The sequence below is a fragment of the Hippichthys cyanospilos genome, chromosome 19 (assembly GCF_059441005.1).
Source record: "Hippichthys cyanospilos isolate Australia breed blue-spotted pipefish chromosome 19, RoL_Hcya_1.0, whole genome shotgun sequence".
In the NCBI taxonomy this organism is placed as follows: domain Eukaryota; kingdom Metazoa; phylum Chordata; class Actinopteri; order Syngnathiformes; family Syngnathidae; genus Hippichthys; species Hippichthys cyanospilos.
In genome coordinates this window covers 11,287,458-11,304,096 of record NC_142387.1, presented here as the reverse complement: position 1 = coordinate 11,304,096, position 16,639 = coordinate 11,287,458, and the positions used below count along the sequence as shown (strand labels likewise).

Below are 16,639 nucleotides of genomic sequence, written 5' to 3'. Positions count from 1 at the left end.
TCAAATATCCACTGAAATAGATTTGGACACAAAATCAGATTCACTCATGTGTCGTTGTAAAAATTGACAATTAAAATTTGGATCGCTTTTTTTTTAACTTCTGGCTGAATGACTGAAAAAATGAGATTGTATTTGTTGGCCATATCACCGAGCCCTACTCAAACTTTAATCGTGGTTAGTTTCTTAAAAAATTCAGAATATTTCTCAGAAACATTACTTTAATGATGTAGTCGCACCTATACTTAGAACCTCTTTTAGCCAAAGACTTTAAAATAAATAAAAGATGTAGGCCTAAGCACCTGGGATTTAATGACTTAAAAACGTAAAAATATGTCTTTGAAACTGAATTAGTTAAATACATTTTATTTACAATTGTGCGGTATGTCGAAAATGATTTACTGTAGCGTGGATGAAATACAAATAAAACACCACAAGGTGGCAGCAATACACTCACTGTCAATGTTTACTCTACCGGAAATAACGTATTCGAAGAAGGAAATAGTAGCCCACTATGGAGACGCCCCGTCTAATGGCGAGCTAACGAAAGCAACACTACAAGCGACTCCTTCAGGATACGTTATAAAGGCCAAAACCCGTCAAACATGTAGCCGTGCTCCGCCATTCTCTCTTTGGGCTCTTTCTCGCAGCGCTTATCATGCCGAAAATGAACCTACGGATGAAACCGGGCGAGGAAGGTGGAGACGAAACGGCCGAAGAAGATGCGTTGGAGCCGACCGAACGCCAACATATCCCCAGTGTCGTCTCCCCCACCTCGATGTCCAACAGGCTGGAGGATTCGGCCAAATCTCATCTACATCCAGCCCAGCTGGACAAGGAGACTGTTTTTGAATGGTTCGGCCTTCATCTAAACCCTGCCAAGCGAATCGAGTTCATGTGCGGGCTAATGCACATGTGTCAACCCCTGGAGCTTCGCTTTTTGGGATCTTATTTGGAAGATCTCGCTCGGAAAGATTACCATGTTTTACGGGACTTTGAGCTACGTGCGAATAATCCCCACGAGCTCGGGGTTCTAACGGATTTAATCGATCCGGTAGTGAGGTCCAAACTACTGGTGTGTCTTTCCCTTCTCGGATCTGACAGCAGGGAATGCGCCGGGATACTCTTTCGCATATTGAGCCATGTAGATCCGTCTGTGTTGTACAAAAAATACGACTACTCCCTTCCTTCGTTCAGGGACCCTCAGCACCACCCGATCCATCCGGATGGGGATGCTTGCAAGCAAACGTGCGGCGTTTCCAACACCGAGATGTCACCGGGATCTTTGGACCAGTTAGCGTTGCTTTTCAGTATGGCTTCTTTACATCCAGCTTTTCATTTTCACCAGCGGGAGACGTTACGAATGCAGCTTGATAAAATCGAGTTGGCGATAGAAGAGCAAAGACGACAAAAAACACAAATAACGGTAAGTCGATGCGATGCTAAGCTAGCTCTTGTTTACTTTTATCACCGCGCTTCGTTAGTGTCGTTTTTTTATGAAGTCGTTTTTTTTAATTCAAGTGCACACTACCCCACTTTGCAAACAAAGTCGATTTTTCACTTTGCTAGCTTTCTTTTTCGCCCCTCGAATGACAGCTGTTGCATGAGCTACAACGTAGCTAAATGCTAACTTGCTGCTAGCGGGTTTAAGTTGTGCAACTCACGCCGTCACAACAGTTTTACAACACGGCAGAGGTGGGTCAAGTTACACGTGTGCAAGTCTCAGGAAGTCACCTCATGAATGGCATTTTACTTCATTATCAAAGTATTTTTAAAAAAAACTTGCATTGGGAGAAACTGGACTTGTTCAAGGACACTTGGACATGGACAGAGTTGGGGCTGAACCACCTTTAAGTCTCAAGTCGAGTCTCCTTATTTTGTCATCACAAAAGAGAATAGTATAAAGCTCAAGTTTGACACAACTTTGATTATCTTTGCAAAATGGATGTGTTGTCGGTACAGTATTTCCTTACAGCTGTCATGCAGTTTCACTACTGGAAAAGTGAAACTATTGATTGCCAAAGTTGTTTTTGCTGCCAGATACATTCCTCATGATTATCCAACTACCCTAAATGGCATAAAGCCATTGACTGGCACTGTGCAAGTTTTTTGCATGAACTCTTGTACTCATTGTGAGTTTGGTGAAGCGACTGAGCCAAAGAATCTAAGCGTTGTATCTGCAAAAGCCAAATTTCTGATATTGTTTTGGATCAAATATACTGTGATGCTTTAATGAGATAATTTGGTGACTATCTACTGACTGGGATACTTTAAGACACTTGAAGGAGTATGTGATATTTTACTCGGTTTATGCTGGTATCAGATAATCTAATGTTTTTTTTTTTTAAATGACATGGCAGGAACAGTACAGTTTTCTTTTCAAATTAAGAGCAAATTAATTGGAACATGAAGCACCGTCGACGCTAAATTGTGTTATAGTGAGACTTCTGCAAAGCCTACACCTTGTTGAGTTCATATAGAAAAGTAAAGTTTAAAAAATCAGACCTCCCAGTTTCACCCAATTACTTCCATCATCATTTTGAGTTAAGGGGGCCATGTGTGCTAAAGATGCTGTGCTCCTAATGCAACACATGCGCCATTTTTAGAGTGCTGTGCTGTGTCAGGACAAATGTGGTTTAGCATAAACAGAGCTAGCGGGATAATAAGCTTTGTAACAAGAGCTGCGACCGGACTTAAAATGCTTTGCGGCCTGTACATAAGAAAACACATCGCACAATGTCTGAGAAGAATGCACAATGATAACTGGGGCCAATGCCATCTGTTGAATCCCCAGGAGTCAACAGTCCAGAAGGCTGAATATCGGCCCACTTCGTCTTTGGGTTCGGGGGAATGCGCAGATTCCCATCCGCCTTGTCAGAGCCGACGTTCCAGACGTGGGGCGATACAAAGAGAAGGTGACTTTAAATACCACTGTGTCCCATCAATATTATTCATAAATACTACAACTTATTCTTCTTTTTTTTTCCCCCAGCGGTGCATATAGAGGCAATTGTGCTCAAGAGTATCTCTCTGTCCAGAGTAGACAAGGAATACAACTTTGAGGTGAGGAACCATGTCACACCCACACCCGTGTGTGTGTGTGTGTGCGTGTGTGTGTGTGTGTGTGTGTGTGTGTGTGTGTGTGTGTGTATATATATATAAATGTATATATATATATAAATATATATATATATATATATATATATATATATATATATATATATATATATATATATATGTATATGTGTGTATATGTATGTATGTATATGTGTGTGTATATGTATGTATATATATATATGTGTGTGTATATGTATGTATATATATGTGTGTGTATATGTGTATATGTATGTATATATATGTGTGTATATGTGTATATGTATGTATATATATATGTGTGTGTATATGTGTATATATATGTTTATATGTGTATATGTATATATATATATATATATATATATATATATATATATATATATATATATATATATATATATATATATATATATATATATATATATATATATATACATATGTATATATGTATATATGTATATATGTGTGTGTGTATATGTATGTATATATATGTGTGTGTATATGTGTATATGTATGTATATATATATATATATATGTGTGTGTATATGTGTATATATATGTTTATATGTGTATATGTATGTGTATGTATATATATATATATATATATATATATATATATATATATATATATATATATATATATATGCATGTATATATACATACCTATGTTTTTGTGATGTCTGTTTCAGGTGAAGTGGTCCGACTCCTCCTCTAGTAATGTGACCAAAACTCATCTGGAACTGGAAAATTTCCTTTTTAAGGTAAGCTCATTGGAATATGTTGTCATTTAATCTCATAATTGGGTAGGAATAAATCGATAATCATTCATATTTGGCGTTTTTGTTTAATATCTGGGTTGGCCTTTTAAAAAATAAAATGATACTGTAATAATAATGGATGACAGGGGCTGGGTGATGTAGCCAAAAAAATAAAATCTCTTTTGCTTCAGCCAAAAGTTTTTGGGTTTACCTAAAAATAAAAAGCTCATGCATGCTGAAATTCCATGGGTTCCCTGAAGTGGACACACTTGAGTCATCCCAACTCTCTTGATGAGTCAAATATGTGTCACTTGCTTTAAAAAAAAGGAAAATAAAACTTGATGCGAATAATGCAAATGGAACATTAGTCACGACGCCAAAAGAACAACGTAGGTGTTATTTGCTTTTTATTTGACCAAAATGAAACCACAGAATTGAAACAACTTGATTTTTTTTCCCCCTTGGGAAGTCCAGATTCATGTGGGCATTTTTGAACATGTCATGTGTTTTTTTTTTCTTTTTTTTTTTTTCAACCTACAGCTTCCTAAAGATCATTGGACTGAGTCATTTGAGAAGAGCCTCCTGAGACTTTTGAGTCAGGGGCACCGCTATGAGAGCAGAGAGGGCGAGAAAAGCCTCAGGTATATTTTGCAGTTATAAGATCAACACCAAAGCTTTTCAATATAAAATAAATGGTGTCCATTTTGAGAGCTCATATCATGAAAAAAAAAAATATATATATATAACTTATACAGGATCTGATTCAACTTGTACGTAGAAAACAAAGAAAACTATAAGCTATGGTCTATAGACCGCAGGGCTCAAATAATGAGAAAAAAGTTGCAGCTTGCAGTCGGAAATTTACGGTGTATGAAATTCCAATTTTGCTTTTAATTCTAGGGAAAAGTTCCTTGCTGCTCCTCCACTTTTCAGACAGACCAGGAAGGTTTGCAGCTTCTTCAACTGCGACTCCAGTTACTCAACAAAACCATCCAGTTGCCGTTGTAAGTAGTCATCATTCAAATTAGAAATAGGCATCAGGATAATAATCTGTTACTCGTTCAGACTTTGTTAAAATTTAAATTGTCAGAATCCTCCGAATTTCAGACCGTAACAGTGCATAGTGAATGTCATTAATATTTTTTGTAGTTTTTCATGAATGTAGGCTGACATGTATTTGCATATGTCTATCGTAGTATTTTTGATTTTTTTTTTTGTCAATTTTCTGATATATTACAGACAAATCTAGAAATTAAATCATAATCAAAGTTTTTGGATTTTCTGCATTGTCAGTTTGATGCTATGTGTTTTTTTAAATAAAGGATTAGAAAACATTTATGAACTAATCTACAAAACAACCGATTATTAAAATAAGTTTTTTTTGTTGTTGTCGCACTTCCTGCATTATGTTCTGGCAATAAAGATGCGGCTTTTATATGTTTTCTATATTCAATATTTAGATTTACATTATTTATAGTAAAACACATCCATATCCTGTCAAATGAGCTTTTCGCCTTATTTGTAAGGAAGACAATTTTGGTGTTGTTTCTCTATCCAGGCAACTGTCAGCTGGGGAAAAACTTGAAAGGGAATTGCTCTGACGCCTCAAGTCAGGACGAAGGTGAGAGCGCATTATTTCCCCCAAAATGAAGTAGATCATCGTTCGAACTTGGCAGCTTTTCCTGAGTTAAAACCCGCTATTTGTACTTTTGTATATTTTGCTAGGCATCGAATCATACAGTCAGGGGCACAAGAAAAAGCATGGAGCCAAAGGTGCAAGTCAAAAGTGAGTAGAAGATCTCGCCGGTTGGAAAGTGTTTTCTTTTTTTCCCCATCAAAAAACTCCTTTAAAACGGTTTATTTTGAGAAACCTTCTTTGTAGTGTGCCTAGCGCCAAAGGCCCCCAGGGAGATAGTCGGAGGGGGCCCCATGTCGCTGAGCTGAGTGTTCCATCAGAGAGGAGGAAGAGAGGCTTCAACCTGAGAAGCGTGCCGGAACCTGAACAGGTGTGGATTTTTACTCACAATAAGACATAGTTAGTCTCTTAACTCCTTCGCTGCCGACCCGGCTCGATTGCCTTTTGGACTTTTATGGCCTATAGGTGAAATATGTCAACATATTTTTAATTTTTTTTTTTTCTTTCTCTAAAAGGTTGCAATCCCAAGTAGTTATACATGTTCAAAACATGCTATGGGAGGCTCTAAAAACAGCGGACGAATTAAAAACTAAGTATTTGATGATTTAAGTACCAAGGTTATCAATTACCTTAGGTACTAAAAGAGCTGAAGTAATTACTTACTTTTGGTACTAAAAGTATTCAAGTAATTGATTAGTTTATGTCCTAAAAGTAATGAAGTAATTGATTACTTACTTAAGATTTTAAAAGTACATAAGTAATTGATTCCATTATGTACTAAAAGTAAAAGTAATTGATTACATTAGTAATTAAAAGTATATTTCAATCCAAAGTACTAAAGTTTTTTGTTTGTTTGTTTTTTTTAACTTTCTAAAGGAGCTCTAAAAACAGCTGATATATAAACTAAGTACTTGACGAATTACATAATACGGTAATCGGTTACTTTAGGTACTAAAAGCGCTGAAATAAATACTAATTTTTGGTACTAAAAGAACGAAAGTAATTGATTTACTTTTGGTTCTAAAAGTAATAAAGTAATTGATTACTTACTTGAGCTACTAAAAGCGCTGAAATAAATGATTACTTTTGGCCTTAAAAGTAAAAGTAGTTATTACTTTACATTAATGTCTTTGGGATTCACTGAGTTAAAAAGGTCCAATGTCTCAATGTCCCTTCAGGACATGGAGAAGAGGAGCCACCCAGGAACCAAGACAAAAAGCAGACTCCTACCTGCAGATAGGTAAATTAAAAAATTAAATTAAAAGTTAGTTCAATTGGAAAAGTCAAATGAACTCGACAAAGTGATTTCCACATTGTTTCTTCCTCTCTGTTTACAGAAACACAGAAAAGGGAACTTCATGCATGGCCAACGGCGATCTGGCACCGACTCGTTTACGCCAGAAGAAAGGTTGGCCTTTGTGTTACTATGCCGAGAAAATCACAGTATTTTTTTTTTTTTTAAATCATATCAGTGATTCTAAATGAAAATGAATGGCCAATATTTGCAAAAAAGGTTTGGTAGCGGTTGCTGGCTCCGGGCCGGACACATTTGGTGAAACGTCATCAGAGAGCTACAGTTCTCCATCAAGTCCTCAACACAGAGGAGCAGAGAGCCTGGATAGTGAGGATGATAACAATAAAGGTAAATAAAATAATTTATAAATAAAATCTTAAATGTAATAATAATGTGTTCATATACTCTATAACTAATATTTTAACCAAAATCTTAATGTAAATTGACTTTAAAATAACTGATGTCATTTCATAATAACAATAACAGACTAGGGAGCTGAAATTTCACCCAGATGGCGGCAACATGTCAAAGTTCAAAATGGCATGAACACTTAGTTATCACATTACCACGAGTGTGCCATCCCTTGGCTAAAATACTGCGAATTATGTGGAAGAAAATGTGCCAAAAATGAACAAAATACCCCACAAGGGTTCAGCGTACAATACGAGTCAAAACTTTGGAAAGACTCTCAAATTCTTTTTTTTTTTTTTTTAATTAATTAAAAATATCCTGAATTCTAGATTAATACTTAGGTCATCGACTTGAAAATATATTGACAGAATTATTTGGTAAACAAAATCTATATACATATTAATCAAAACTAAATGGGCAACAGTTAATTGAGAACGCATTGTTTACCATATTCCCTTCAATATTAATCATCTTTTATAATAATTCATTTTTAAAAATAATGGTATAGAGTTTTTATAATATATATTTTTAATAATTAAATATTTAAAATCTATATTTATACAGCACTTTGAGAACTCATTGGTTACCATATTACCCTCAATATTATTCATCTTTTATAATAATTAAATATTAAAAATCTATATTTATACAGCACTTTAAAACTGCCATTTCTGCAAACAACATGCTCTACAGCGAAAACAGTCATTTCACACATGAAACCAACAAACAAAACAATAAATACTACCTTTTGCCAAGATAGCAACTTGTCAGTTTAATGATGCGGGTGATACTTTTTGACCTACATTTTCAATTCACAGCTGTGCATTCCCTAAAGTTGAATTTCTTATCTCATTCACTGCATGCCGAGGAAATCTTTGACACCTATAGTCGTCATTGGCAGTGAATGAGTCCATCTGTTTAAAGTCCATTTGGATTTGAAGTTGTTCGCAAGGGTACGCGCACAACTCTATCCATAAATTCATTTATTTAAGCTATTTTCCTTCTGGTGGCAATTTGACAGATAGCGACAGCCGCTCCGAGGACTCCTTCAAAGTGCCAGGCCCCGGCATGTTCTTCACCAATCAAAGCGATCCCGGCGCCTTGGAAAACCCCCTGTCCGCCCATGCGGACTTTACCGGCGCCGAGAGCGGCATCCAGTTCCCGCCGCTTTCCTTCATGCACCCGGTGGCCGACGTGCTCCCGAACGGCGCCTGCGAGCCTCCGCTTCCCAGCCAAAGCGTCGTCCCGGACGGAAAGCCGGCTTCCGCTCCTCTGATGATGCCCATGATGGTGCCGAGTCCCGGAGAGCCCGAAAAAAGGGACGTGATGCCAACTTTCGGCATTCCCCCGATGGGCTTCCAACCTCTCGTCCAGAGGTTCAAAACGGCTTTGCCACATCCCCAAGAAAACTCGCCGGAAAGCACTTCAGCTCCTGCCGCCCCGCAAGCCCGAGCTATGGGCGCCGCGTCTTCGGGCCTCGGCGTGTACCCCGCTTCTCTGCCCTGCCAGGACGCCGCCGCCCTAAACTCGGGTCTGACGCGCCCGCCGCCTCTCGGAGACGCTTCTCACGCCAAGCACCCCGGTTTACCCTCCGCTCTGCCGTCTCCGTTCGCCTTACCGCCCGGAGGCGCGCCGGCGGCGACGGGACTCGTGCCTCCGGCCGTGGCTGCGCACACCCCGGGCCCCGCCCCCAGCCCCGCGCTCGCTCACGGCGCGGCGCTAAGTGACTGCATCCCGTACAGCAACACCGGTGGAAGCGGCTGCGACAACCCGCCGCCGCCGCAGCAACCGCAGCACCTAATGGGCTGCGGCACCTGCGGCTGCCACAACAACTGCGGCGGCCGAGGCAGCGGCGCCAACGTGAGCGGCTGCCAAGCGCCCTTCTTCTTCCCCAACCACCAGATGGCGGCGGCGGTGCGGCAGGTCTTCAGCGTGCCCCCGCCTCTTTTCCATCTCACTAGTCTGTGCATCAACAGCTACCTCACCCAGGGCCAGCCACCCCACCAGGCTAACGGGGCCGCCGCCCTGCCGCCTTTCTACCCGGGCGCCCCGCCCCACGGTCATCCTTGCGCCTACGGCCCGCTCCACTCGCATTCTCACAACCACGCCGACGTGCAGTCGCACATGTTGAGCACCCAGGTGGTGGCGGCCGCCGCCGCCGCCGCCAGCTACAACCTTCAGCAGCAGATGACGCCGGGCGCGTCCTTCCAACGCATTTACCAGCAGGTCTACCCGAATCCTCTGGGGGTGCTTCAAGCTGCTACCCTGGGGGGAGGCGGAGTCAATAAGAAAAACGGAAGCGTGTCCTGTTCTAATTGCGGTGTGAGCGGACATTACGCTCAAGACTGCAATCAGCCCTCCATAGACTCCACACAAGGTAACTTTGTTTTTATTTTTTTTTTGTTTCGCTCCAGGTCATTTTTTTTCTCCACCACGTCGTTTCCCATCCAGTCTCCTTCCCAATCCATTCCGTCGTACTCCGGGTCCGGTCCATTGCTCTCCCCTATATTCGTTGGTGTCAATTGGGGATAACGGTCTCCCCTTGTTTATCGTGGGGGTTACATAACCAAAAATACTCGTCATCACCGTTGTCCAACGAGAAATACATCAAATTTATATTTTTTATCTGGTCCAACTACAGAGGAAAAAACATCAAGAAAAATAGCTAGGTAAGCTTGCAGAAAAATGGTCATAAATAAAAATCCATGTACTTAAGATTTATTTATATATATATATATATATATATATATGTATATATATATATATATATATATATATTTTTTTTTTATTATGTTTTTTTATATATTTTTTATTATGTAGATATATATATATATATATATATATATATATATATATATATATATATATGCTATATATATTTTTTTAAATTTATTATATATATTTTTTTATTTATTTATATATATATATATATATATATATATATATATATATATATATATATATATATATATATATATATATGCTATATATATTTTTTTAAATTTATTATATATTTTTTTTATTTATTATATATATATATATATATATATATATATTTATGTACAAAGAAAGTTTGTGTTTTTGCAAATACTTTTTGTTTTCATTCCAGGTGGCTTCCGGTTAAAGTATGCAGCTTCACATGTGGCAGAGGCACTGGATGGCGCCGACTGAAATCGGTCGAACCGATTTCCACGTTGACTGCGATCCGACCTTCTTCTCGACGCTTCCGCTCGCTCCAAATAGAGCAACGACTAGAAGAAGAAGAAGAAAAAAAAAAGAAGGAGCCTTCTCAGAGAACGCGTCTACTGCTAAGGGCTTAGCGGAAAACGCGGCGAAACATTTTTGTGCCTAAACCTTGTTCACGTGAAATCATTTCAGTGTTTCGTGCACATACGTTTAGATATTTTTGCACTGAGGGTTGGAAAGCATTTAAGTTATTCTTACTTGATTATTATTATTCTTACTTTTAGAGCGCTTTTAGAGACATTTTAGTTTTTACAGTGACGATATGCCTGAGCGACAAAAACAACAACAAAAAAGTTTCCGCTTATAAATGCTGGTATTTATGCTTTGTCCAAATTACTGTTCTTAGGAAGGTTTTATTTGTGGGGTTTTTTTTGTCATAAAATAATCCAAATGAAAATGTTGAGGAAATAGTTGTTTTGATCTGACTGTTTTTGAATGTATGCCACATTTAAGGAAGCTGATGTGTGAATAGAACGCTTGTTTTGCCGCTCATAAGATTTGTGGGCATTTGAAGGTAATTGCTGCTTTTGATTTGTTTTTTTTTTTCCCCTCGCATTTTTCCCTAATGTGCACTACAACATAGGAGGGGACATTTGTTCATTTCAAGCCTGAATTTGACTGTTTGTAATCACTATTGGTTAAAAAAAAAAATGTCGGTACAGTGAACCCTGCATATACACAAATCTGCATGTTTTTTTTTTTGTTTTGTTTTGTTTTTTTAACCTAGGAGGTGGAATTCATCCGTTAATCACTGAACAAAAAAATCCCCTTTATTTTTAGTATTGCTTTGCTGCCACTTGGTGGCCACTTTTTTTTGCCAAGGAACTACATCAAAGTGTTTTGAGGAGTTTCCCTTCAGAAACGTAGTGATTTGGCTCAAATCGCACCCACATTTTCACCATTCACACTTGTGAGGTTCACTGTACTTTGAGTTGACCTTGTTGAAGGTTGTTTGTTATTTATAAGCCAATATTTTCACTTATTGGATATTGAGAAAATTGTAAGTCATAGGAAGTCCAGTATGTAAAACATTCATGTAATGGGTCAAAAGGTCACTGGATGCTACAGTGTGTGAGGTTCAACATGTAATTAAATTTATTCAAGTTCATGAATAAAATAATTTGTTGTATAAAAATGTTAGTTAATTTTTGACATTTTTAAAAGATTCAATTGTAACAATTCAGGTGGATTTGTGATTTTTTTTTTTTTTTTTTTCTGGGTAGCACACATTCCAAATTGTCAAATTGTTTTCACTTCGTGTGTGATTATCGTGTAAGGCACACAAATAGCAAAACTTCCAATACTGGCTTACAGGGAAGCCATCTATAACAGTCGAAATCAAAGACTAAAACCAACGTTTGTTTTATTTACATCGAATAAATGCACAAACTGCTTTCCATACCAGTTTTAATCACAAACTATTCTCCGTTACTCCCCGTCTCCAATTGTGCTCATTTGAGCTGCTTGCTGTTGCAATGAAGAACTATGCATGAACGTTTCTTCCACGTAGGTTGTGCAATTTATTGGACTGAATCACAAACACTGCTAATGTCCACCAGTCAAGACTTGGGAAGAGAAAATAGTGTGTAAATATACTGTGCGAGAGGAGGGGTTGAAAGGGGCTTAAACTTGAGTATTGTGTTGACCTCTTATATATTTAAAAAAAAAAAAAAGTCCTGTTCATTTGTTGGGGGGGGGGGTCACTCTTGTTTCCAGCTCAGTTGAAATGTTTACTCTTTGATACTGGAAGGCCAGATATATTTCTAGAGCAGAATTTGGATTTTATGCAAACTGTTTTCATTTCAATTATAAGCAATAAATGGAGAAAACATGTTGTCATGTATATCCCGAATAAATACGGTGTTGACTTAAGCGGGCAGCTTGTGACATGTTTTTAATTTGTAATTGGACAGTATTTCTGAATAAATTATTCATCCAAATGATCTGTTATTTTATGACGACATCACAAAATGCATTATGTCAATCCAATTGCAATAAATAGATAAATAGCCATTACAAAGTTACAACCAGTCGGTTAAACGTACTTTTGACAACCATCAATTAACTACACTTGAAATATATTCGTAGTCGTGCAAATCAAGCCTGGATCTGGGTTTGAAATATGGAACTCGGTCATTACAGTTATGATTTTTTTTGCTCTCCGTCTCATATTTAGGATACGTTTACCTTACGCGGGTCATATCACATTCCAGCACAGTAGGTGGCGGTAAAGAGCTCGATGTCAAATGCCACCCGCGACGACACAATTAAAGAAGACGTAAACTTCAATCGAAATCGATTACTCCAGAGGGGGAAAAAAAAAAGTTTATTCAATTGATTATTCAACAGTGTTTATTCAACAGTGAAAGTCAAATTTACAGTGGAGAAGGAGACCCAGAACGAGATACTCTTCGTTCATGTCGAATATTGAGCAGACTTAAGTTCTATCTCGTCGAAGCGTTAGCCGACCTAGCTTGCTAGCTAAGTTCGATTTGTTAGTTGTCAAGACGGAAGTTCCTTCGCGAGCTATCATGGATCATCCAAGAGCGATATCCGGGATCAAGAAATAGCCCTCCTGACCGTGGATGTTCGGTCGGATGACATTGGTGCAGATCTTGATGGCTGCTGCTGCGATCACGCAGGTAAACGAAAGTCATACTAAAAACTTGCTTTATTTCGCGTAGTAAAACTTCAATTTGTGTCGATCATTCTTTCTCGCAACTCAAGTATAAACTTGAGGACGCTTTTAACAATTCAAAAGAGGCGCGTGCATCTTGACATTAATTGTTGGGTTGGATGACGTCATCATCACGCGACGGAACGGAAGTCATCATGTTAGCCACGCCTCTCAATTAACGTTCAGTTAGTTTCAGTTTGCCGCATCATTACATTTCTGACTGCATCTGATCGACTACCATCAAGCGAGTACAGAAAAAAAAATCAGCATTCATCTACATGGTAAGTTTTTTTTTAATATAGTCTTAGTTTACTACAGTGCGAATTCTTCTTGAGCATTGTTGCCTATTGTTCGTGCATCATCACAAATATGTAAAATATATCATGCATCTTTACACGTTAAAAAAAAAGTGTTAATTGCATGACGGTTTTTCAGTAATTTTTCGTTTTTTCGTTTAATTTTTCCTTATGATGATAACAAAGTTAGGTTTAGCAACAGTTGCATTTTTTTCCTGAAATTGATAACTTTAAATAACAGTCAGTGGTAAAATCCACATTGTACGAACTATCGGTCAAATTTAATAAGCAAAAAGAGATTAAAGTGTATGAAGCATCTGACGTGAGTAATTTTTGGAGAGACATGAAATTATTTCTGATTCAAATCCGCTTTCCTTCACTTTTCATCAAACTTGTGTCATCAGTTAGTTAACTGACGTCGGTGCGTGTTTCCATCGTGCGTTTTTGCTGGTCAAAATCAACAAAAAATATTGAAGTACTTCAAAACCTCATCTCAAAAATACTTTGACATGAAATAATTTCTGACCTCAATCTGCTGTTGATGAGTTTTATTTCTTCGTTTCGGATGTTTTCATCAAACTTACGTGACCTCCAAACTAAGGCTGCCCCCCCCCCCCCCCCCTTTGTAAAAAGATATATTTTAACTCATTTAATTCCTAATACATATGTTTACGTTTTCTTTTAAGAGTTCAGACATTCAATCCAAGGAATTTATTTATATATTTTTTAATCTAGTTCCAATATAAGGCCAAAGTAAGAACACTAAAAGTCTGACCTAAAGTAATTACCTAATGCAATCGATTTAATCCTTAATTATCAAAAGGAAGAGATTACTCTCTTACCAAGTTCCCCAAATTAATCAATTATTAGTTGTTGGTAGTAATATATTACTTTAGTTAGCTCATTGATTACATTAGTACAGAAGTGTCTTTTTTGTCTACATTATTTACTCTGTGTTGGCCTTTTTTTTACATGACAAAAAACTGACATTAGAATGAATTGTAAATCGTCTTTTCGTTGATTTCAACAGATGTCTTCATCGACAGAAGATTTGAGCACCGTCGACGCGGGCGGCGCGACGGCGAAAGAACAAGATCTTTGGCGCACCATCGAGCACTGCGTGGCCGAAGAAAAGACGCAGTGGCTACAACTGCAAATGGAGCGCATGCGGATGGAGGAGAAGGAAAAGAAGGAGCTCGAGAAGGAGGTGAAGAAGCTGGAGAGGAAAGAGAAGAAGGCGCGAGCCAAGCAGGAGAAGGAAGAAAGGAAGGAGCGCGAGAAGGAGGTGCAGAAGCGGGAGAAGAGAGAGAAGAAGGCGCGGGCAAAGCTGGAGAACAAGCAGTGGAAGCCCACGTGGAGCCTCTTCCGGAAGAAGCAAAATTTGAATTTGGAATTCAACAATAACGTCGTCTATCTGTTTACAGGCGACAAACCAGTCTCCCTGCCGCCTACTCTCTGAGACTCCTTTTTTTTCAGCTCCTTTGCTTTAAATTATTGTTCATTATTGCCAATAATGACATCCGTAGTGAATGAATGTATGTATATATGTCGATACGTTTGTGTTCTTTACCTCATTTTATGTCCTGTTTGTGTTATTTATTGTAAATAGTATTATTAAATGAGAAAATTAAAACATGTCAGTTATCCAGTGTGTTTTTTTTATTGTTATTTTTGAGATGCATGGCATCGTTTTAGCTCTATTGCACAATATGAAACATTTTTTTGATGGTTATTTGTCATATAGTGGATGGATAAGTTCACATATTTACATATTTTTTTATGAAATGTAAAGATTTGCCCCGGATACGTTCTAAAATTATTAGTCTGAAATCTCGCAAACACATTTTTAGGCATTGTCAGCCGCAATTTTTTTTTTTTTTTATCATTTAATAACGATAATACCTTGAAAGGCACAATTTTCCACCTGCCATCAACATTAAAATGATATCACATAAATGCGTGGCTTTTTAGAATATAGTTTTAAAGTCATAGTCCACAAATTCCGTCGTTTTCAAGAGTATAAATTAATTTTTATGTACACCTTAGCTAAGCTCTGTTTTTTGATGATTTCATTTATTGTAAATAATATAACAAATAAATAACATTTAATTATTTCTTTTACCTTTTTGAGAGGATTTGTCCAGTGTATCCTTTTATTGTTTTTCTTTTTCAGATGCAGGGTATTATCGATATTATTGATACCGTTTAAAAGGACAATTTGCCACTTGCCGTCAACTGAATTTGACATAACTTGTACTTGAAGCTTTTTGTATATTTTTTTTAGGCATGGTCCACCTATTTCGCCATATTCATTTAAAAATAAACGAACAACAAAGTAAAATAGGAATATACAACAAGAATGACAAAATATGCAGGCTGTTCCTGCTATGCACATATTGGCCACTTGATGGGAGTATAGGACTTTTTATAGGACAATTAAAAATAACTGCAAGTCAAAAAAGTCTTTAGTAAATGAACAACCCTAAGTAAGATATATAAACTTTTTCAATTTGTATGTATTATTCAGCAAAGTTAAACTCGTACAGTAGTCTTGACAAATCAGTTTTGGTTAACTCAGTTTTGTGTTTGTTCTTTTCTCTTTATTGAACGAATTCTGCATTATTAATAATTTCTACCTTTATTACAATTCAAAACAAAGGGGGGAAAAGAAACAACACATACTAAAGGTGTCGAAAATTATATTTTATACAAACAAGTTAAATTCAGATGTTTAGTAACTTAAGAACTCTTAATTAGAATAGAAAACGCTTTATTTGTTTCTGTTAAAATTAGTTTATGGTTTGGCAATCTTAAACTCTACAATCACACTCAATACAACATTCGTATTTTATTGAAGAAATTGCACATTTAGCAGTAAACTCCACCATTATTCCAACAAAATAGTTCAAGTTCAGCGATAAAAAAAAGATTCAAAACAAAAAAAGAGCGGGAGATTAAATGTTACACTTAAATTCAACACATGCCGCTATAATCGATTAGTATAGTTACAAAACGTGAAAAAAATGCCTCAAAATGTCTATTCATGCACGTCAAACTTTCATATTGTTAGCAGATTAAATTAGCACTGTGACTTTTGCATCATTTTTACTCTTTTCAAAAACAAAAAAAAAGTTCGTTAAAAAAAATCAAATTTTGCAATATGTTTACAACAAATAAATCTTTTTACATCCCATGATGGGCAAAATACAGAACTCATATGAATGTGCGCTT

General features: G+C 37.4%; 2 protein-coding genes across 3 annotated transcripts; both read left to right on the top strand.

Annotated features, from left to right (window-relative positions):
• Nucleotides 1-521: 521 nt before the first annotated feature.
• zcchc2 (zinc finger, CCHC domain containing 2) lies at nt 522-12,375 on the top strand. The gene is made up of 14 exons (XM_088402438.1): nt 522-1,423; nt 2,792-2,912; nt 2,990-3,060; nt 3,780-3,851; nt 4,389-4,489; nt 4,749-4,852; nt 5,407-5,469; nt 5,574-5,634; nt 5,731-5,854; nt 6,663-6,724; nt 6,822-6,892; nt 6,998-7,126; nt 8,211-9,566; nt 10,299-12,375. The coding sequence occupies exons 1-14, from the start codon at nt 656-658 to the stop codon at nt 10,358-10,360; spliced, it is 3,165 nt and encodes a 1,054-aa protein (XP_088258564.1). The 5' UTR covers nt 522-655; the 3' UTR covers nt 10,361-12,375.
• A 337-nt stretch (nt 12,376-12,712) lies between these two features.
• Nucleotides 12,713-14,968, top strand: LOC148407903 (uncharacterized). Of its 2 annotated transcripts, XM_088402248.1 has the most exons (3): nt 12,713-13,077; nt 13,303-13,393; nt 14,439-14,968. In XM_088402248.1, exons 2-3 carry the CDS (start codon nt 13,391-13,393, stop codon nt 14,865-14,867), a joined length of 432 nt encoding a protein of 143 aa, XP_088258374.1. In that variant the 5' UTR covers nt 12,713-13,077; nt 13,303-13,390; the 3' UTR covers nt 14,868-14,968. The 2 variants fall into 2 exon arrangements, with proteins under 2 accessions (XP_088258374.1, XP_088258373.1); XM_088402247.1 differs by lacking the exon at nt 13,303-13,393.
• The last annotated feature ends 1,671 nt before the right edge of the window (nt 14,969-16,639 follow it).